This window comes from Pyrgilauda ruficollis, unplaced genomic scaffold (genome assembly GCF_017590135.1).
Source record: "Pyrgilauda ruficollis isolate IOZ18807 unplaced genomic scaffold, ASM1759013v1 scaffold52, whole genome shotgun sequence".
NCBI classification, from domain to species: domain Eukaryota; kingdom Metazoa; phylum Chordata; class Aves; order Passeriformes; family Passeridae; genus Pyrgilauda; species Pyrgilauda ruficollis.
In genome coordinates, this window is record NW_024526822.1 from 485,715 (window position 1) to 508,600 (window position 22,886).

The 22,886-nt window shown below is 45.3% G+C and overlaps 1 protein-coding gene across 2 annotated transcripts in view; it reads left to right on the plus strand.

Annotated features, from left to right (window-relative positions):
- Window positions 1-22,886, plus strand: part of ARHGAP32 (Rho GTPase activating protein 32) — a 141,894-nt gene that overhangs the window by 13,980 nt on the left and 105,028 nt on the right. For both annotated transcript variants that reach the window (XM_041480636.1, XM_041480637.1), the window contains exons 2-4: window positions 2,171-2,262; window positions 3,335-3,376; window positions 3,900-3,984. In XM_041480636.1, coding sequence (XP_041336570.1) covers window positions 2,171-2,262; window positions 3,335-3,376; window positions 3,900-3,984 — 219 coding nt within the window. The remainder of the gene's footprint in view (window positions 1-2,170; window positions 2,263-3,334; window positions 3,377-3,899; window positions 3,985-22,886) is intronic.

Genomic DNA, 22,886 nt, shown 5'->3' on the forward strand with positions numbered 1-22,886 from the left:
GCAGCTGGCAGAGAGAGAGAGACCTGGGTTCAGATTTCTTCTGTGGTGCTCAGAGGGTAGAGCTCACTCAGAGTAGATTTTCCAAGGGCAGTGCTGGAAGCACCAGGAGCGGGATGGGTGCAGCTGCTGGTGGGTTACTGCCACTGTTGGGGTTCATCTCCTCAGAGCCCAGGCTCAACCTGGAGCCCTGTGTCCAGGGGAGTGGGTGCTTCTGTAGCCTGCTTGGCTTTGTCCAAAGGAGGCACCAGGATGAGCAGAGGGATGGAGCAGTTCTGCTGTGAGGAGAGGCTGAGAGAACTGGGATTGTTCAGCCTGGAGAAGAGAAACTTCAGGGTGACCTCATTGTGGCCTTCCAGAGCTTCAAGGGCCTGAGAAGGAAGATGGAGAGAGACTGGGCAAGGATGTGGAGTGACAGGACAGGGGGAATGGATTCAAACTGACAGAGAGTAATTAGATGGGATGTTAGGAAGAAATTCTTCCCTGTGAGGGTGGGCAGGCCCTGGCACAGGGTGCCCAGAGAAGCTGTGCTGCCCTTGGATCCCTGGCAGTGTCCAAGGCCAGGCTGGATGGGGCTTGGAGCAACCTGGAATAGTGGAAGGTGTCCATTCCCAGGGGAGGGGTGGGACTGGATGATCTGTAAGGTTCCTTCCACCCTGAACCCCAGGACTCTCCTCCTGTTGTCTAAAGCAGGGGAATGGACCCCAAGTACCAGAGTGTCCCTGGTGACTGTAGCAGGAGCCTCACATGGATAACGTGGTTGCAGCTTCACCCCTGTGCCTGTCTTGGTTCAGTGGGATGAATTCCTCCTTCTCTCTGGCACTGGTCTGGTTGATGAAAACAAGCAGGAGAATGGCACTGACTGCCTCACCACAGCTCTCGGTGATGTGGTGAAGCTCAGGTACAGGTAACCTGTGTCAGGGTCAAATGGGAGCTTCGGGGAGGAGTGACAGAGATTGTCCTGTAGTTCCTCCCACACATGGGCTGCTAGCTTGAGTTGTGGTGGTCCAACTGTAAAGTTTTGGGGGTGGAGACCATATTTCCATATTTCTCCATATTTCACACTGCAGAATGCAGCTGTGTTCTGTTATCAGTTACAGCTTTGGGACAGATCCAACTCTGCTCCGAGATCTGCTGGACCGGCTTAGAACCATTGGGACTGATGTAATATCAGGGCAATCATGTGTTTGCTCCTGTCATTAGAGAAGGGATTTGGTGGAATACTTTTTGGTTCCAGACCTGTAAGAGAAGTAACACTGTAGTGCCTTTCTTCCTCTTGGTTCAGCATTCCCTCTTTGGGACATTGTTTATGTTTTTAGTGCATTGTATAAAGCAGAAAAAGCTCCCTCAGCTGCTGTCACCCACATCACTGACAGGCAATCTCTGGCCAGCATCAATTGTTTTTCTCCTCCTTTTCTGTGAAGTCTGTGATGGTCTTGCTGTTTGATGACTGCTCTCCATAAAAGCCTCACTGAACCCCCTCATTGCTCTGGATCACAGTGGGAGAAACCCATGGAGTCGAGGGTGTCTCTTGTGATGGAGAATTCAACCCCAGCAGAGCTCATGGCTTAGGCAAAGGCAGCTGGAGGAAGGAGGGGATGGGAAAGTATGACAGAACAGAAAGGAGGGAGTTTGGAGTTCAGGCCTCACTGAAGTAAATGAATCTTAGTAATTAAAGAATTTTAATATCCTCAAGCACTTAAACCAATAGCTTCAAACATCTATTTTAGAAGTTCACCTCCCACATATAAGCAGCTCTGTCATTAACTTGTTTTCCATTGTGTGAGCAATCCAGCTTTTTGCACTGCCTCTGCCGGAGTGTAAACGCACAGATGTCTGGAAAATCAGGTACTTACTGAGGAGTCCAATTACGGGGTTTGGGAATATCTGTTTCATTTCCACCTCTGAAAATCTCCACTTCAGAAAGCAGAAGTAGCAATGAATTAAATACTGTATTTAACCCCAAGGGTTAGCAAGGCTTGGGGCAGGAAGAGATTGTCACCTCCCTGGTCCCCATCCCAAGGGTCAGTTTTCCCTGGTCAAAAGGCAGAATTGAACTTAAGCATGTCTGAGGATTGTAGCCTCATGCAGAACAGAGGGGCTCCTGTCAGCAGGCAGAGCCCAGAGCTTGCAGCCGTGTTTAACTCCTTGCTTTTCTGTCTCTTCCCTGCAGGCCCGAGGTGCCGACATCCCGGACATCCCGGGGGAGCTGCCGCTCCGCTCCTGCGGCAGCACAGCCAGCATGAAAGTGAAGAATGTGAAAAAGTAAGAGCAGACTTGTGTGATTTTCCCATCTTTCCTGGGCTTCCAGTTTTGCTGTGCTGAGTTTTGGCTGTTGTGCTGCAGTGCAGGGCATTCAGCAACAATTTGTGATGGTGTATCTTCAGCAGAGCAACCAAAATCCATGTGGAACTAAGGCAATTTGAGCTAATGGAACCTAAAACTGGGCATGAGAGATTTTGCTGGCTCACTCTTATCTTTCTGACCGTAGAAGCAAAGCTAGGTAGGGTTTGAACCTCACTGTTGCAGTGTTTTTAATTTTCTTTAGCAATTCTTCCTGAAAGTGATTAATTGAAAAAAACCCCCACAATAGAACATATTATAATAGAACAATTATTTTAATAGAACAGAAATCTCAAAAGAAGCCCAGGCAGTGTGTAAATGAGATAATTTTCCCTGTCTCCTTATGCTCTGGAAAGCTAAACCAGGACAAGTGGGTGGCCTATATGTATTTTTGATCTGATATTTTTTTCTCTTTTCTTTTTGCATTCTGCCCTCTGTAACTTCATTTGAATGGATTTTACAGTTTTCCCTTCTAAGGGATATTTTTTCTTCCCTGATCTCCCAGTTTGTTTTTTTTTTACTGTGGGCTCATGCTGTATTTCTGTCTCTGCCTGTCTCCCAGAGACTGTAAACCAAGTCATTATGTGTGCAGCAACAGGGATCAGAAATAATCAATATTACTTTTGCTAAAAATGCTGACTTGAGGAGTAGAACTCCCTGAGATTGATGGATCTGAGCCTTCAGTTCACCCTTCTAGTGCTCTGCTGAGAGGGAAATGGCTCTTTGTTCCAGTGCTGAGCAGCCAGATGCTGCATCTCACTTCCCACTTGTATTCCCGTGGGAAGAGGGAGCTAGATAATGACAATCTCATTGGCTCACCACCAGGAATATCTATAGGACTCTATAATAGCTTCAGCAGAAGCAGGAGCATGTTGCAGAGCCAGAGGAGCTCCTCGGCAGCCACCAGTGTGGCTGGAGACACTTGGGAATAATTATGCCTGACTTTTGATTTGTAAAAGGCAAAGGATAAATAGAGTTTGTTCTGCACCCTCAGATACATCCCCCCGGGACTGATGGGCTGTGATGCCTTTCACAGGTAAAGTTCTGCTTTCCTCGTGTCTCGTGTAAGGCTGTGGATGTGCATTTGTGAGGTGCAGCTGCTTGTCCCTGCTCGTGTCCATCCTGCAGGGTGTGGTGCTGCTGGAATGTCACCCAGCTCTGCAGGGATGCACTGGGATGTGGTGCTGCTGGAGTGTCTCACAGCTCTGCAGGGATGCACTGGGATGTGGTGCTGCTGGAGTGTCTCACAGCTCTGCAGGGATGCACTGGGATGTGGTGCTGCTGGAGTGTCTCACAGCTCTGCAGGGATGCGCTGGGATGTGGTGCTGCTGGAATGTCACTCAGCTCTCTAGGGATGCAGTGGAAAAGCCACTTGGCATATCAGCTTTCCTTTCTCACTTGGCTCGCTTCCCCACTGTTTTGGTGCATCACATCAACAAATCCCTGTGTTCCCTTGGCTTTAGGATGAGAAAGTCGTTGTTGTTTTGTATCTTTACCTGTTGTTTGTCTGTGTTGAGTAGTCTGCATCCATCTCATGGTGTGCTCTTGGTGTGCTCCAGGTTATCCTTTACAAAGGGGCACTTCCCGAAGATGGCCGAGTGTGCACATTTCCACTATGAAAACGTGGACTTTGGCAACATCCAGGTGAGTCTTGGATTTCTCTCACACATAAAACACCTTGTGCTTCCTGCTGGCTGACCTGGTGGGGAGGCATAGAGGGACCTCCACTGAGGCTTATTTAGTTTGTTGCTAAATATTTAGTGGTAAGAAGTTAAAGCTGTAGAGACTTTATTTGGCATTGCTTCTATGTGCTGGGGGCAGAATCTGCACTCAGTCATGTGGAGCTCTCCTTTGAGCTTGGAGATGGTTTTATTTCGACTGGATTTGGCTGATGTCGCTGTTTTAAAACTGTATCAAACATTCAGTCTTGAGTCATCTGTAATCACTGCGTGTGTATTTTTGGTTTGAGTGTGTGTGTGATTAAAAAATTGTGTGAATGTATTTATGTAAATATAAATAAATCAAATTTACCCCTTCCCTTAGCTCTGCATTGTGCATTGCAGCAGCTGTGTCATCAAAATACCAGAAACTGCTTGTCAGCCTGAGCTGCATTTCTGGAAGTGTGCAGACTTTGCTCCTCTGTGATCCCTCCCTCAGGAATACAGGCAGAAGCATTTTCCAGGGAGGGCTGAGACCCAGGAGTTTCTCACAAACAGGACACATTTTGTTCTGCACTTAGAGGAGCAGGAATGCCTCCAGCATCTGCCAGCCTTGTAGCCAAAAGGAGGTTACAACCTTTCCTTTTGTAAAACATTTCCTGTAATACCGAGTGAATTATTTACAGCCTTCCATGCTGCCGTACTTGACACTTTTGCAAGCAGAATTATGCAGCTGGGTTTTTTTCTCTGTCTCAGTAAAATTCCAGCTGGGAAGGAGCTTGGGTCCTGTTCAGGGCTGGGATCTGCTGTTGCTCACACTGTGTGGCTCTGGGAGGGTTGGTTCTGGGGTGTGGGCTCTGCAGACCCAGGCACACAAAGTACTGGGTGTGAAATAGAGGGCAAAGAGCTCAGTTCTCATGGAGGCCCTGGGAAATGGGCAAGCAGGAGCAGAACTCACTGCTGAAAACTGTTTGTTTTCATTTCCTGTGTATAGGAACAGTGTGGCTGATCCATGTCCCTGCTTTCTGTCTCCTGGTAATTTGCTGATTTGACACAACTAATTTTTCAGTAATTCTGGAGAGAAGTTTTATGTTGGAGCAGGTCTGTGTCCACACAGGTGTGGTTTTTGCATCCTGTGGTCCTCTTAGTTCTCCCTCCCCTCATCCAGTGGTGTTCAGCACAACGTGCAGCTGGAGAGGGAGCACAAGCTGCGCGTGGCACATTGTTTTGATGACCAATAATTAATTCTTTGTGGGTTGAAGCATTTCCTGGGATGTTTTCAGGATGGCAGGGCAGCCCTGTGGGGCTCATCTTTATGTTTGCAAGAGGCAGAAGTAAAACCAGGTGATACATCCTTTCCAAGTTTTCCTAAAGCACATCCTGCTGGGCAGCTCCCACAAGCAGGAGTGGTTTAGCACTGCTTTTTGTGATGTCACTGCTGCTTCTGTAGCTTCCCTTACTCTTGGTTCAGTGGTCCCCTGGCAAACCAGACCAGAGGCTGTAACCAGAGGAGGTCTGCCTGAAAAACAGAGATTGTGGAAGGAAATAAAAATTGTATTGGTTATTGAGCTGTTTTCTGTGTCTGTGCTGTGAAACCAGGAAGAAAACAGGGGCTGATGGCAGCATGAGAAGAACTGTCATAAAATTGAGACTCTGTGTGTGTTGAGGGGTCAGTTCTCTGTTTCCACATCTGCCTCTGAAAAACCCTATGTGTTTAGCTATTTGTGTACATAAAGCAAAATTTGTGCCTAAATAAGGTGACTCAGGCCCTCTGTGCCTGTAATTGCTTCCTTTTCCTAAGCAAGGTTTCTGATAAATCCCCACAGTGTCAGGACATTTTTATATGGTGAAAAATCTCTTGCAGAACAAGAGCTTTGCTGCTGAAATGCAAAAAGATCAAGCATTGCAGCACTTCCTTAGAATACCAGTATTAATGGTAAAATAAATGAAAGCTGTTAATACAACAGCAGTATTAGTTGGGAGATTTAAAAATAGGTTCACACAGGCCTCATGCATTTTAATCAAGTTGGAGGCTCCTTTGTGCTCCCAAGGTAGGGCAGAGAATAGCAGTGGGCTGGAGTGATGGGAAGTGACAGCTTGGCACCTAATAGAGAATTACTGAGTTGCATCTGAGGGGTGGTGGGTGTAAACTGCTTTGAAAATCTATTCACTGTTAGAAATTTGCATAGTAGAAAATACAGCATTATCTGTCCGTGTCAGGAATTGTGTAATGCTGTCTATTAACAGCCTGGCCAAATTTCAGGTTGTTTTGTAACGTTTATGTCATTTATAATATGGTCTTATGGGTGCAGGAGGTATTAATAGCCTGACATTTCACCTGATGAGGTAGTTTTAAATTAAATTGCTGAGAGGTATGAAAAGGGATTTGTTCTCTTCTACTCCTTGCACCGTGCCAGTGAGGCTAGGTGCATTTTGGGGGGCTTTTCCTTCAGAAACGTCCTTCCACACTGCTTCCAAAAGCAATATCTCACCCATACCTGTGGCTGGCCAGCCAGGCACGTGTGGCATCCCAGGAAATTGCTGGTTGCCAGGCAAAGGCAGTGATGTCAAAGCTGTACCGACAGGTTAAGCCTCACAGATTGCATCAGTGCCCAAAATTCACTGGTATTTTGATGAAATACCTTATGTTCATTGCTGTATTTATTTTAAGGGCTGCATCACTAATTTTTAACTTTTAATGAAAAGCCAGGTTCTGGCTCATAGATGTGTTTTAGTCTGACGTGGGATAAATATTCAGAACTGTGGTTCAGCTTTTTCATGGTCCGTCTCCCAAGGAGATGCAATGTTTCTTCTCAATTTACTTTTTTCCTAATTTAGCTTCTTCTCAATTTACATAAAACACAAGGTATCTCCCCTTTAACTTTTTTGACCTGGTTCTCATTCATTGGACACATTGATGGTAAGTCTACATAAAAATCTCTGTACAAATAGAAGGTCATTTCCAAGTGGTCAAATTGCATTTGTGCAGAAGAGTCTGTAATTACACCTGTGAAATGATAAAAATGCTCACTGTGCAACATCAGCACTTTGCATCTAGCAAGTACAAGCTTTGTTTTATATCTGTTGGGTTACTATCAGATTTATGAATAAATAACTGAAAAGAACTCATCAAAACTCTGTGGGGCCTATTGAGGCAACTTCAAATTCCCTAAGTTTAAAAATGTGAGATAGAAAAATGGATATGGAGTCCCATATCCTTCTGCTTGCATTAAGAACTTACTGAGACAGAGTTAAATTTCTTTTATAATTTAAGAAGATAATAATTTAATTCAATAACTGCATGCTACAGAAAGTCTGCCAAGTCTGTAGGAGCATTTGGACAATGCTCCCAGGGATGCACAGGGTGGGATTGTTGGGGTGTCTGTGCAGGGCCAGGGGTTGGACTGGATGATCCCTGTGGTCTCTCCCAACCCAGGATATTCTGTGATTCTATGAAATATGGTTTTACTTTACTTAGTGCTAAATGCCATTAATACAAACAGGAGAAAGAGTGATTAGGAATTCCTTAAATATCTACTTCCTGCCAGGAATTAATACTCTCTTCTTCACTTGAAAGAATTAAGACATTATCTTCAGCTCAGTAGGTTTTGGTAATGGAATATGGAGAGCTGATCAGCTCATGCTTCCCAGATAATATTCTTTGCTCCCTCGAAAGCCATTTGCTCAAGGCAAATGCTGTAATGCACATTCATATCACTTCAGCATCTTGCATTTGACACAGAATTATCCCTTCAAACAGCACGGTCTCTGTATTTGCCTTGCTGTATCTGACGTCTAAAAATAAATCGCTGTGGGAGCAGGACTGGGTTACAGATCCTCTCCTTATCAGTGCAGCCTTGGCAGGGCCATGGCAGGAATTGTGTTATCAGTGGTAAAGGAAGTATTTGAGGCAGAATCACTTCCGCCTGCGCAGGGATCAGCTGCCAGGAATTCCTGTCAGGAATTGTGTCCTGTGGGAATGCCTCTGCACCGCTGCAGCCCAGCTGATGGGCTGCCTCCAGCAGCAGCTGGGCTTTGCCACTGGAATTGGATGTTCCTGTCGTGCCTTAGCAGTTAGAAACATTGCAAAGAGCAGCTCAGTCCTTCTGTGCCTGTTGTCAGCAAAGCCTGCTGAGAAGATCCTTTTCGAGGTCATCTGCTTTTGGTTTGCCTTTTTTTCTTTTATATAATAATATTCCAGGGAGGGGGCAACACAGGGGGGAATGTGCTTGTGAAGGAGTCTCTGTAAGTTTTTTCCTAACACAGATTGCAGAGGAAGGAAAACTGGTAAAGCCTGGCCAGATGCCCTTGGCTGGGGTTAACTGGGATAGTTTCAGGTGCCACAGCTAAAGGAGCCTTGTGGGTGAGCTGGGAGCAGCAGGGATGGGGATGCTCCCTGTTCCATGTCTGCTGGAGCTGGGACAGCCTAGCTTGGATTCTCCATCAGGGATTTGACCCCAAGCCTGCTCAGGGCCCGCAGTGCAGGAGGGTTGGTTTGTCCCCAGCTCTCCTGTGGGTATGATGCTGTCAGTGCGTGGCAGTCAGGAGTAGCGCGAGTAGCTCCAGGCTGCAATATCATTTATCCCATTCATTTTGTGAAGTGCTTAAGAAGGAAAAAAGTATTGATTTTTAAAGGCAAAACATAAAACAGCAGTTCCCTGTCCCAGTCTCTCTAAAAGATGCAAGTTGTCAGTAAGAAGCATAAAAATTGGCCTAAATTTTGTTATGTGTTGGGGCGTTAAAAGACAATTTTGCTCTGTTCTGCTTTGTCTTTATGAATATTTGAGTGAGATGTAGACCCAGATTATGTGTGAAGAGGGGCCCCTTTTCAGTCCTTCATCTTTGGGTGCTGTTAATCTCCTAGAATTACCTGGCTGGATTCTGGTATGTTCCCCTTGTTTAAACTGAGGCCTTCCCCTCCCATTCCTTGTCTTCTCCATGTGATTTCTTTCCTATTGCCTTCCAAAGTGGTGCTGGGGATGTTGCAAGGGCTGTTTTAAGGACGTGGGTATATAAAAACAACTGTTCAGAGTGTAGGTGGAAACTGCCACTATTAACTTAATAATTCCAGCCACAACTCCCTGAAAATTGGCACAGCCTCCTGCCAAGAGCAACAAATTTCAAAAATTTGGAGTCTCTGGGCCAAGGTTTCTGCTGCCAAAGGAGTTATGAAAATATTCAAGTAAGTTCACCTCAGTTTTTGGATTCTGCTGTTTCCTGGTCTTGCTTCCAGCTTGCCACAGGCTCCTCAGAAAAATTGTTCCCTGGAACAAGATCACACCTGTGAAATTCCAGGTTCCCTGGTTTCTTCCCCCTGGTGAAATGGGAAGAAATCCAGCGTGGGTTCTGTCATGGAAGATAACTTCAGCTGTGGAGCTGTGGCTGATCTACAGGGCAGGAAGGAGATCAAGGCTGGTGGTCCTGTGTGGGTTTACTGCTAAGTCTTTCTGAAGATGTTTTACACCCTTTCTCCATTTGACTGACTGTTCTGAATCAGTAGTTTATCTTTTTTTACAAAGGAAGACGCAGTTGGGATGGCACTGCTCTGCTCATGGAATGGCCTTTCACAGGGACTCCATATTTCCCTGGATTTATTTATCTTGATCAGCTGTGTCTGATTCTATCTATGTTCTTTATTTTAAAAAGATGCTCATGAAGCTGTACCCATGGAAGGGTGGGCTGGAACCCACAAAGAAGTATTACAAGCAAATGAGATTTTTACCTGTTGGTTCAGTACAACAAGTATTTTTGGGACTTTTTTACCATCTCCTTTTTCTTTTGGATGTTTTTATGAGTTTATAGGGAATAATCCATATCTCCACAGGAGACCCATTTGGGACAGAAAACAGAGACCTCCTGCAGGAATCCAGTTTATTTTCCCTTCTCCAGCATTTACCACTGGAAATACAGCAAGCTTGTCTGTGGAATTGTAGGGTTTTTTGTTCATTGTGGCTATTTGATGGCATGAGTAAATCTTCAAGTGGCTGTAATAAGCCCAGCTGTTATTTTGACGTTGACCTCCTGCTGTTTGCCAGCCCCATAAATCATCTTTACCAACATCTTGCAGAAAAGTGTTAAAATCGGTTTAATTAGTAACTGGAACACAGTTGTGTTGGAAAATTTTTCTTTCCTGCAGTTTAACGACCTGGAAAAACCAGAAAGTTGTACTAGATACGTAATTAAAATATGTTATAAACTTGAAAAGATTCCGTGGGCTCCAGGAAAATAATGCCAGTTTCAGTAGTGCTTGAAGGGAGATGAAGTCCCGTGTGTTTCTGTCTGTAGCCAGCCATCCTGTTACAGGAATGGTGTTAAAATGCAGTGTAATGCTGGGCTCAGGGATCTGCCAGCATGCCAGGATGATTTAATCACTGGAGTGATTTAATAACTGCCTTGTAGATATGATCCCTGAGATTTACAGGAGCAGGGCTCCGTGTTTCCCCTCTCGTGGAGGTTTGTCAAGCCAGAGGATGTATGAGCTGTGAAACCAAACTTCTGTGGGAACATTCCTGTGCTGTGTTTAACCTGTAGCTGCCTACAGAAAGGGCAGCTTGTTCAGACCCTGCTCAGGGGCCGGAGTTTTGGAGGGCTGATGACAGAACTGGCAGCTCGGGGGCTGCAAGTCAGGCTGGGGGTGTTAAATGTTCCTTCATTAGCTCAGCCTGCCCTGGGGTGGGTGCCCTGCCCTACCCTGCCCTAGGAATGTGTTCTTTCATTCCCTGCTGCAGGAGCACAGCTGGGATACCTGACACTGGGAGGGATGGATGGGATGTGGGGAGAAATTCCTCCCTGTGAGGGTGGGCAGGCCCTGGCACAGGGTGCCCAGAGCAGCTGTGGCTGCCCCTGGATCCCTGGAAGTGTTGAAAGCCAGGTTGGACAGGGCTTGGAGCAGCCTGGGACAGTGGAAGCTGTCCCTGCCCATGGCAGAGGTGGCACTGGATGAGCTTTTGGGTTGGATGTCCCTTTCAAGCCAGACCATTCTGGGATTCTGTAATTCTGTATCTAGAGTATAACCTGATCCTGCAACATTTGTTGGTGCTCTTGGCTTTGACATCTTTCTGCTTAAGGTTTGAGCACCCCACACGTGCTCCACCTCTGTTTCCAGGTGTGCTCTGTGTCCTGACCCCTGTGACCATTTCCTCATGGTGCTTCCATGATCTGCTTTCCAGGTAATTTCCAATTTTGGAACATCAGCACTGCTTCACTCAGGACTACAGTGTTGCTGTGTTGTGATGAGCTCAGGCTTTTCTCTCAGGGTAAAATCAGGGAGGAGCTGTTGGCGTGCTCAGGACTGTCCTGTGCTGGCCTGGCCTGTGCCCAGCTGTCCTGTGGGGAGGGAGAAGAATTTGGGCTCCTGGTGTTTGGATGCTCCATGTGGAAGTGCTTGCTGTCCTGTGCCAGGGCTCTGGATGTGCAGCTGCACAGGGGTCACAGAGGGTGTTTCTAGATCTGCTGAGGCCACACTTCTGTTTGTTTTACCTGCAAAAGAGAGATTTGGGCAGAAGATTTCCTGTGAACATAAACATTCCCAAGGGGCTGGATTCAGGCAGATGTCTCTTTTCCAGAGGAGGAACAGACACACATTCCCCCTGCATGGACTGTTGAATGTCAGGCAGGCATTTGGAGAAGTCTGTGGGCTTTGATGGGTTTGTGATTTTATCCCTTGCTATGGGGTGTGAGCAGAAGGTGGAGGCTCCTGCCTCCCTGTCCTGCAGGCAAGGCGCTGACCCTCAGCTCTCCTGAGCATCCAGAGCAGAGAGCTCTTTGGTCTTGACTCAGAATTCCAAAGGTATCATTACTAGCTTGTCATTTCTGGCCATTTTCTCAGCAGAACCTGCAAACTCAGGCTGCTGCTTTCCTGGCAAAGAAGCATCAAAGGGAAAGGGAATGCTCCCATTACAAGTGGATGTGTGGCTGTGGGCTTTGAAAAGCACATACTTACAAGGAGAAGCATGAGATTATCTCACTGCCTCTTCCAGACCCCCTCCCCTGAAGTTTAACTTCTTTTATCTCTTAAAACTAAGTGAACAAACTTTGATTCTACTCACTAATTCTTGCTTCTACCCGACTAGATGAGTGAAAGAAATATTAATAAAAATTTACTCTGGAACATATTTTTAAAGTGCAAGACATTCCCTACCACCATCCTGAATTTCTTCCTTTCAAATAGTTCATTTCCCAGAAGGAGCTTTTATGAAAATCTTGTTTAGGCTGCACAGAGATGTTTCAAGCTCCATCAGATGTGTTTTGGAGGCTCAGGGCATGGTTTGGGGTTGCAGTCAGAATTGACAACTGTGACTGCATAGAGAGCTTTTGGCAACATAACACTCAGAATTATGTAAGTAATAATTTAAGGGGAAGATGGTTCCTTAATATACACCCACAAATCTGGTATTATATGAGTTGGAAATAAAAATACATAGTGCCATACATGTTATAGATGTTCAGAATCCTTGAACAGGCCTTAAAATCCATTCTGTTCTGTTGGAAAACTGATGAAACTTATAAATATGGCTATAAAACAAACTGACTAGAAAAATGCACTTCTTGGGGAAGTGGCATTGCCTGATCCTACCAGTTTATGTTTAGATCCCAACCGAAATTTTTCTGATTTACCTTGTAGTGGAGCTGTGTAATTCCTCTGTGTGGCGTTTAAGTGTGAATCTTATTTATTGCAAATACAATATGTCAAAACATTCAGCCTTTAAAATTTTGGATTTTGGACCAGGTTCCCATTTACCAGCTTGAAGTAGTTAAAATATCAAAACATCCTCTGTTATTTTTACAGCTTGAGCCCAGGAATTCACTTTGCAATGTTGCTAAATTATTGAATAATTCTTTATCTGCTAAGTCCTGCAATAATTGTAGGTGTAGCAGTGCTGGAATGGGCAGGGAGCCCACTGGGAGCTGGAGCCTTGGGGCAGAAAGGATTTGTGTGAAAGAAGGGGAATGTCATATCAGGACAGGGGTGCTGCCTTGCTGAGTTGAGGGGAGCTCAGGGTTTTTGAGGCTAAATAAAAGGTGTGAGACTTGAGAAGCATCAGAGTGGTTCAGAGTCCCCTGGCTCAAGGTTTGATTTAGTGTTGTGCTTTGCCATTTGCTTTCAGATTAAATAAAAGCTGGGTTGGGTTTGGAAGCTCTTTGTGGAGGAGTGAGTTCTTAGGCTGGTGCACTTTGAATTATTGATGGGTTTTAGCAGGAACACTGAGCTCTGATGGGCACTTTGAATGCACCCTGGACAGCTGTGTTGGGCTTTATTTCCCCTGGTTCCTCATCCCTTTGAACTCTTTTAAGCTCCTGTACCCATTACTTCCAGCTCGGTTCCACTAAGCGCGGCCCAAAGGCAGCAGAGGGTTCTGCAGGGCTGCAGGTCGCTGCTGGCCGGGGCTCAGGGTTTGGTCTGGAGCCCTGCCTTCCTCTCCCGGCTGACTTGAACTGCTCAGGCCTGTCCAGTGTCACAGAGATGCAGAACTTTGGCCATTAATCAGTTCACTCAGAGAGTCTGGAAAATAATGTTCCAAATTTACCATTTATGATTTTCAGATAACTCAGGGGAGAGGGAAGACTTGGATTTTTTAACAACAAAATACCCATGAGCTCTTATAATTCTTTGCGGTGCACTGTATGGATGAATGGTTTATTTTCCTGTTATAAAAGCAATTAAGGTGTGGATGATGTGTTTTCTGTTAGGATTATGAGTGTCTGTATCTTGTAAATTGTGATGATCAGAGTAAGGATAAAACAGCCCCTGTAAAGCAAACTGTGTCTGCACACAGACAGCTTACAGCAGCCTGTAACCCTGAATTGCCTGCAGAATCAATAATGGTCTGCATGGCAGCACCTTCCACACAGGCCCTGTGGGGTTTGTAGGCTCTGTGTGTGTGCTCCAGTGTTCCACTGCAGTTTGTTCACATTTAAATTTGCTTGGTCCCATGGCTGAAAGTGATTTGAGCTGTGAGAAGGGCTGGAGCATTTTACATCCTTTGTGTGCCCATTTAGACAAGTTATTGTATCAGTGTTTGCTATAGAGGAATGTTTATTTTACACACAACTGTTGGTAAGTAAATTCATTATTTTCTCTTGGAAACTACTATGCTGTTAGTACAAATCTTAACTGAAATACCAATATTAGAAAGCAAAAGAAGTGTTTAAATGTCTCATTTGTCCACAGTGTGGAGCAGCTTGGGAACTTGCTCTGGAAGGTTCCTGTTTCTCCATAGAACCACAGAAAATTCTGAGTTGAAAGAGACCCCCAGGGATCATCAGGTCCAACTTCTGTGTCTGTCCTGGTGTGTGAAGCAGAGCTGTCCTCTGTGACCTCCCAGATTTGTTGTTGTGACCACTAATTCCCTTGCCTGGTGATTTAAGGGCTCAGCCATTTGACTTGGGTTAATGATCATGGCTGGGTTGATGATGTGCCAGCCCAGGTGACTCCAGGGGGCTGTCCCAGCTTGGGTTGTGCCATTACTCTTGTCCTCGTGCTTGTATGTTTAAACACTGCAAGAATTGAATCCCACACTGAACTGAATTTCCCTTGAGATGTGCAGAAATTGGGAGCAGGGCAGGGCTGCAGGGTGAGGCCTCTCTGAGGAGAACAGGAGCTTCCAAGCAGTGCACTTCACAGGGGAGGGTTACACTAATCCCTTTATGAAAGGAGAGTGAATGAAATGGTTAAAAATCAGAAGCTCAATTCCAGTTCCACTGAGAGGCTTTTGGGTGGTTCCCAGGACATGAACCATTTCCAGTGTAACCCAAATTATTCACAACCCACCTTCCCTGAACTGGGAAATTTAAAGGTTAAATTATTCTTTTCATATCTCTACTATTGTATCTCCTGCCTCTGGAGTTTTGGCAGAATTTTCTAAATTAAAAATGAAAACAGAGTTACAGATCTATGACCCTTTGTGCAGTTAACCTTGTAACTCTTCAAGTCCCTCCTCTGGACATAACCAATTTTGACAGATGGATCAAAAAGCCAAGACATTGTTTATGAACTACTTCACAAAATTAAAGCTCATCCTATTTATTAAGGGTTTCCAAGATAATTTCTTTAATAACCTGAATTTCAGGCATTTTGTTGTGCTGTTGTTGCTGCCCTTCACTCGTCAACATACAGAAGCTGCATTTTTTTATCTGTGAGAGCATTTTTCTTTCTTCCCTGGGGTTTTGGATCCATACTGGATACAGTGCTCTTGCACAGGACATAAATAACCTGGGACAGGCAAATAACAGGGTAATTCCTGTGTTTGCTTGTTTCTGGAAAATGCAGCTTCATGTTGTCCAGCTTGCCTGCCTGTGAGCTTGCTGTACATTTACCTGTAACCCCTAGAAAACACCCAGTGCTGCTGAAGTGCTCATGGTATGGGTGGCACAGTGCTCCTGGCTTCAGGAGAGTCTGATTTTCCTGGCCTTTCTCTCCTTACTCCGGGGGATTGTGTGTTGTGCCCCCCTGAGTGGCTGTGAGTCCTCATTGGGGCTTATTTAGTGAACTAAGAGCGTCACTTCTAGGCAGAATTTAGCAGGAATCCAACTTTGGCATTTGTGACTGACCAGAAGAGCTCTAAAATCCCCACTGCCTTCACTTTTTGGTAGTAAGAAAGTTACAATTAGTATTTCAGAGCATGGGATGCTTTTCAGTGCAGTGTCATGAGTTTGATGTCCCTGGACTGACACAGAGTCACTGAGGTTGGAAAGACCTCCCAGATCACCAGGACCAACCACAGACAATAGAATGCAGTTTTTTCACCATATTGTCTCTAAGAAATAATATCACCAAGTTATAGAGTGAGATAAAAGATTGTGGGGATTAAAAATTTCAAAGTAAGTCTCATTTTTCCCTAGGGATTTTTCTGTGCAATCCCTTCAGTGTACAAGTATCTTCAATGCTTTCTCAACCAGAGTGAAGAAACTTGTTTGTTTAAACAAGTTTCTCCCATAATTGCTTAAGATCTAAGGTTTCAATATGATCATTTCAGTCTCTTTCCCAAACTCATTTATTTTCAGAGCTGAAAATCAGTGACCATGGTGTCAATGGTTTTATTCTTAATGCCTGAGTCAGAGCAGCTTTGTGTTTGCTGGGAAGTGCCTTTTGCCAGAATTAGGGAGGCTGCAGCCTTGTATATCAACCATTATGGAATTCTGAGTCTTACGGAGCCTCAGATGAAACATCTAAGTTTCAGTATCTTCTTAGAGATTTTCCTCCTTAATTGGGTTGAGATGAAACTAAACCCAAGCACTCCTTTTAGGGCTTGTATTGGTGCCTGTTTGGACCTCTAGCAAGATTTGGGCATCTCTGTTTTGTTAGGAAGACTGTTAATACTGATGCCCAGAGCTGTGAGTTTGCTGTTAATGCCAGATTCTTTCAGTCTGGCTGAAGTTTTTATGTAACATTCAGCTAAGGGGGGAAGTTTTGGGTTCTACTCCTAGAAAAGCTCTTGTTTCAGAAAATCAGTTTGACCATGTACTCTGCTGCTCGTTTTCCAGCCCCCCTTTCCCCTTTTTGCTGAGGGAAGTGCTTCCATGGAGTCTGTTCCTTGTTTAACACTTGCTCAAGTTGTACACAAATGGAAGTGGGTTAGAAAACATGGGTCAGATCTGTCTCAGCTGTGGGACAAGGACTTTCTGTTTCTTTGGTTAAAAAAGCAGGGTGGGGGCAGATTGGAGATGTGAGAATTTGAAGCATTTCTCATGCATGGATGCACAAACTCCTGCTTGCATCTTCCCCCAGCTCAGGTCTGGCAGAGTGGGAAGCTAAAGGACTTTATTGGGAAGTGTCTTGCTGTGGCTGTGTTCCCTCAAAATGCATCCAACAGTCAGTTTGGTCGCAGCCTGACCACTGCTTCTTGCCAGGGGGTGCAGGCACAGCCTCAGTGCCAGCAGTGCAGAGTTTCACACAGCCTGGTTTGTCCACGAGTGGTTGTTGATCTTTCCCACTTGTGGGGTCACGGGAGGAAATGGAATAAGTTTCCCCTCAGCTTTTATCACTTCGGCTGCCAGGTAAGGGGAGATTATTGTCCTTCACTTGCTGCTCTCTTGTCAGCAAGAGAAGTTGATGTTGAGCCAGATGATAAACAATGTTTGTGGTGGGGAAGAACTAGATGTAGCTGTGGTAGCACTGATCTCCCCCTCCCTGCCTTCTGCCTTGGCCTGGTGCTGCCTGGTCCTGCTCAGACAGCTGTGGCTGGAACGTGCCAGCTCTTGGTGTCAGTCACTGCAGGCTGACAGGGATGTTCATTTTTGATGGACAGGGCTTTTGGAGACCTTGCACACCCTGCAGAGATAAAGCTGTGCAAGTTGGGCCAGCATTATTTGTTACAGACTTTACTTCATCATATGAAAAAGGACATTTGCTGTCATTTCCCAGAGAGGTTCTGGACTGCACATCCCTGGAAGTGTTCAAGTGGTTGGACAGTGCTTGGAGCAGTCTGGGATAGTGGAAGATGTGGAATAAGGTGGGATTTAAGTTCCCTTCCAGCCCAAACCACTCTGGGATTTGATGATTTTATGATATGGTGGAGATGGTTCTAATAAAATTTTAGCATTGTGAACTTCCAGTGTTCAAAATTTTCATCTTGGTGCTTGCTTGGAGTTTCTTGGGAGTGAGGATGGGCTGGGGTGTGGAAAAGGGCAGGAGAAACAGTCCAAGGAGGAGATTTCTGTGGTCATGGGCTGACTTTGTAGAATTTCTGTGTGTCACAAGTGAGTTTTTGGGATTCAGAGTATGTCCAGAGGTTGTCAGGTGTTTCTATCCAGTTGTTACTGCTGTGCTTTCATGGCTCATGAGATACAGTCCTGCCTCCACACTGAGACAAACCCCTCCTGCACCAGACTGGAGGTCTTTGGTGTTGGGAAGGGAAAGTGTCCCACCTTTGGCGTGTCAGGAATTGTTGGTGTTGCTTCCTCCAGCCTTCTTTCCTCACCCAGCACTGAGTCCTGCTTGTGGAAAGTGTCTGGTGGGGCTGTGCTCCAGCAGAGCTGCTCCCAGGAGAGCCAGGAGTGCACTTCCTGATGGGAATTCAGCTTTATTCACATCCTGCACCTCCACACGTGGTACAGCCGGGCTCCTGCTCCAAGGCTGTCCATCCCTGTTTGTCTTTCCCTTGTCTGCTTTGTTAAGTTGTGTTTCCTGCCTTTGCTCCAGGAGTTCAGTTCTTGGTCCTGCTTCTCTGTATGTGAAAAATCCCAAATCTTACTCAGCACAGCACAGTTCAAATCACACAAATACCTCTCCTTGGATGACAGGAGGCTGAGAAATCACAGCATAAATGTATCTGCACTCTGAGTAGAAAAGGTGCTTAGAAAATGTGACAGTGAGACAGGACCAATGACTCCCTTTAGCCAATTAAGCTGCTCATTGCCACAGCACTCTTCCCTCCATCAGAATTACTGTTGCTGGGGGTTCTGTGTTGTTTTTTCTCCTCCCTTGGCACTCCTGCTGATATCTCAGGTATATAAGGCATTTTTTTCCAGTGACTTTGATTCTTGTCAGCATGGAAAAAAAGTTAATACTGATTTAGTTGGGGAGAAAACAGAAGAAGTGAGTAAGAGACTAATAGCTTGGAATGACAGGGCTGTATCAATTTTCACTTCCCTCAGAGGAATAATGTGCTTGTTCCCAGCAAATGGAAAAGTAGACTAGGAGTAAAACTGTCACTGGCCTCCCACAGAATGTAATGGATTTTGGAGCTCAGAGAAAAAAAGACAGTCATAACTAACTCTGTGATTTTAATGCACTTTCCCTGAAAGTCAGCAGTTTTATGAAATGCCATATTGTAGGAAAATAAAAACTGTATACATCTTACAGAGCTGTATAAAAAATGATACTCACTGCCTTAGTCTTATGTTTTTGACTGTGGATGAATGCACTTCTCAATAAGCCTAAATGTGTTATGGATTCAAGTGGTTTATATCCTTACCTAGGTCACCAGCACATAAACTGAACCTGTGAAAAAATGATGGACAAACACTGTAGAAAACCTCATTCCTGGTGCATTCCCGTGGCTTTTCTGTGGAAGTGGTCTTGAATAAGCCAAATGAATATAATTTATGGTCCCCTGGTAGGCTGACAGGGAATGCTGTGTGTCTGTGCTCATTGATTGGCAACAGCCAAGGGAAGAATCCTTCTTGGTCCAGGGGGAGACAGTGAAAGAAAGGATGCCTTTGTTTTGTGGCAAGGCCACTTCTCTTTTAAAGAAATTAATAAATCAGGCAGATCCTTTAATTTAATTGCCTCTTTGTTTTAGCCCAAAGCCACCAGGTGCTGGTTCCTCTCCCGGAGCCGTCTCCGTTGTCTTGATCCTGTAACTATTCACACCGTTGGGCTGGGCTTTACTCTCATGAGAACCTGGGGCTGCAGGGGCAGGAGGATGATTGTGCTGCTGTTCCAGGACCCGGGAGCCTGTCCTGATCCCTGCCATCGTTTGTAGTGCAATGCCATCTAGCGTGCAGAGGGCTCTCAGGATTGCCCTGCTCTGGGAATTCAGCACAGCAGCGCTCTCCTACCTGCATCTAATTCCAGGCAGCTCCAAACAGATTCATTTCTGCTCAGAGAAGCTGTGGCTGCCCCATCCCTGGAAGTGTTCAAGTGGTTGGACAGTGCTTGGAGCAGTCTGGGATAGTGGAAGATGTGGAATAAGGTGGGATTTAAGTTCCCTTCCAGCCCAAACCACTCTGGGATTTGATGATTTTATGATATGGTGGAGATGGTTCTAATAAAATTTTAGCATTGTGAACTTCCAGTGTTCAAAATTTTCATCTTGGTGCTTGCTTGGAGTTTCTTGGGAGTGAGGATGAGCTGGGGTGTAGAAAAGGGCAGGAGAAACAGTGACACAGTCCAAGGAGGAGATTTCTGTGGTCATGGGCTGACTTTGTAGAATTTCTGTGTGTCACAAGTGAGTTTTTGGGATTCAGAGTATGTCCAGAGGTTGTCAGGTGTTTCTATCCAGTTGTTACTGCTGTGCTTTCATGGCTCATGAGATACAGTCCTGCCTCCACACTGAGACAAACCCCTCCTGCACCAGACTGGCGGCATTTGAACATGGCTGGGCTGTTCCCTGGGGCCTGTTTTTTGATAGTTTGGGTGCAGGAGAAGCATTTTTTCATTGTGTGTCTTCATTAATACTTTGATCTCTTACATTCTGCACATGAAAGAAGACAGTTTTCTTGCCAGGAGGACAGAAGAATCCTCCCCTCTCCTGTGCTGAGGAATGTGCAGTGTGAGAGGTTTGATTTCCTTTTCCAGCACTGTTCTGGTGTCGTTGTGTGGTATCCAAGATGTTGGATTTTGGATGCTGCCAGGAGGGGGGCTGGGTCTCCCCTGGTTTTCACTAGACCTGCCAGATAGGATTCATTTCTGAATAATCTCCTTTTGCTTTCAATTAATTGTGAAACCAGGCTTGAATAGGGTGTGAAATGGAAATAGAGAGAGGTAACACCAGCTGCCTTTATTTACATGTGTTAATCAACACAGACCCAAACAACAACAAATTAAACTCAAGCCATTCAGAGGGTTTGAAACACTCCAGATTTGGCTGAGGACTTTGAAAAGCATGTACTTTGTGGAGAGCTGGAAGATCAGGGGCATTTTTGTTCTTTTTTAATTAGCAGCCATGGCAGACCCCAGACAGAGCCCTGAAGTTGTCATGGCTGTGGCCCACGGTCAGCTGAGCTGGCTTTGCTCTGAGCAGTGACAGCACTGGAGGCCTTTGCTGTGCCTTTGGGGACGTGGCTGTGGTGGCAGGGCTGGCACAGGAGGGTGGCCACCTGTGCCAGGAGTATCCAAGGGCCCTTCTCCAGGTCTGGCATTGCAGCCACCAGGCTCCAGCAGCCAGTGACTGAAGGACACCTGGGTGTGCTGGTGCTGCAGGGGTGCATCTGCAGTTTGTTGGGAATGTCTGTGGGAAGCAGAGCTTGGTTTGCAGCCAGGAGGAATTTTTGGTCACCTATGTTCAGCTCTGTGGGGCGAGGGGACAGCGAGTGCCTGGTGCTGGTGGTGCCGAAGGCGCTGTAGGGGTTTGGCTCTGGTGGGAGGCAGAGTTACTCCTGGAGGATACGCCCTGCTCCAACAGAGCCACTGGGCTTGGCTTCCTGAGAAACTTGTGGGTTTGATTTCTCTGGGAAAGAGTCGAGGCTGATTCAAGGAAAAATTTGCTTTGTTCCTCTAGAGAACTTCACAATGGAGACATGAAATTGGTGGGGTGTACAGCAAGCTGTGTGCACTCCCAAACTGCCTCAGCTCATCCCTAAGTCCATGGACACCCACAGTACCAAGGAGATCAAAGAGAAATTATTTCAGAGTTGGGAATTAAACCAGGCTTCTGATCTGCCTGTGCCAGTGAGAGCTGGATGTTGTTGTTTGTGAGGATGAGAGCTATGATTTCATTTAATGAACTCAATGTAGAGAATGGTCCATGTCATGGCTGGTTAAAATGTGATTTGTCAGCAGAGGGAGTGAGAATATTTTGCTTATTTGCTGGTGGGTTTTTTTCCTACTTAGAAAGAAATCAGCTGTCTGGTAGGAATTATGTGATAAAGTACCAGAACTTGTTTATCAGAAGGAGCAAAATTTATGATGATGCTGGTCTTACACTGATAAAATCCTCTTCTGCTCCGTGTTTTTATAAACCACAAATGCTGATTCTTAACTCAAAGGTTGGACTTGATGTCTTGGAGGTCTTTTCTTACCTTAGTAATTCTATGGTAATGTGTGGTAGGGAGCACACTGAGACATCTCTCTCTTGCCTCTTACAGGTCATTTCAGGATGCTTTTGACCTCAGCAAATACGTTTCCATCCTCAGAACAGATTTTCTTCACTGTCACTTTCTGTAATCCCTTTGTCCATGACAGGCCACACTGCACATAGTGATGTGTAGTGGCACCAACTCTATGTCAGAATTGCTTTCTAATTTTATCAGAAACAACCAGGTGCAGGAGGAGATTTGGAATCAGATGGGCTGAGGGACCCTGAGGGGAGAGCAGCACATGGAATGCTCATTCTTGCTGATTATACCTTGTTTGCACTAAATAAGGCTACTCCAGGGGTGGCCCAGGCTGTGTAATTTATAGGCACTGATTTCCTTCATAAACATTCCCTAAATGTTTATTTCTTCGTGCTGCAGCACCTCATAGTCTCATTTATTTGGAGATATGAGAAGCCATCTCATAAATTTTCCCAGCTTGTGATACCTGAAAATACAGCAACCAGTGACACCTTTTGATAAATTTTCCAGTGTAAAAGTTAAAGGCCTTTTTGAGAGTTTATTGCACAGGAAATTTCCAAGGTTTGGGAGAAATAGGACATTGGGTAGGAAAAAAATAGTTTCTTTCTAACAATGCTAATTTTCAGTTATTTAAACAGCTTGCATTGAGCATTAAAAATTCTCAAGGGTATTTTCAGAGCTGAAAGAACAAAGAGAAACTTTGAAGAGGGGGAAATCGCTATCAGCTGATGAAGAAGGCTTGAAAAGTTCATATTCATATTGTAAAAATCCATTTTACTACTCTAAAAATCTATGTTCCTGCACTAAAAGTGTATGTTCCTGTTGTGCTACACTCATCATTTGTGAGGAGGAAGAGCTGATTGTCTTCACAGCCATGTGAAGATGCTTTTTAGGTCTCAAGGGTGTTTGTGTTACACTGTCTCATAGGGTATGGACAAGGGACACATAAAATAGAGAGAAATTTGTTGTCAGTGTAGGCAACAAATGGGGAAAACTGGGAGACTTGCCCATGGGCAGGAGAGAGGTATCAGGGCTGAAAAGAGCAGAACTCTCTGTGTCTTCTCTGTGTTGTTAGAGAAATAAACCTGAAAAGTGGGGAAAAGACTTGGAAAATCTGTTCTCTGCAGATTAAAAACTTGTGGGAAATTCCTGCTGTGTGATATTACTGAT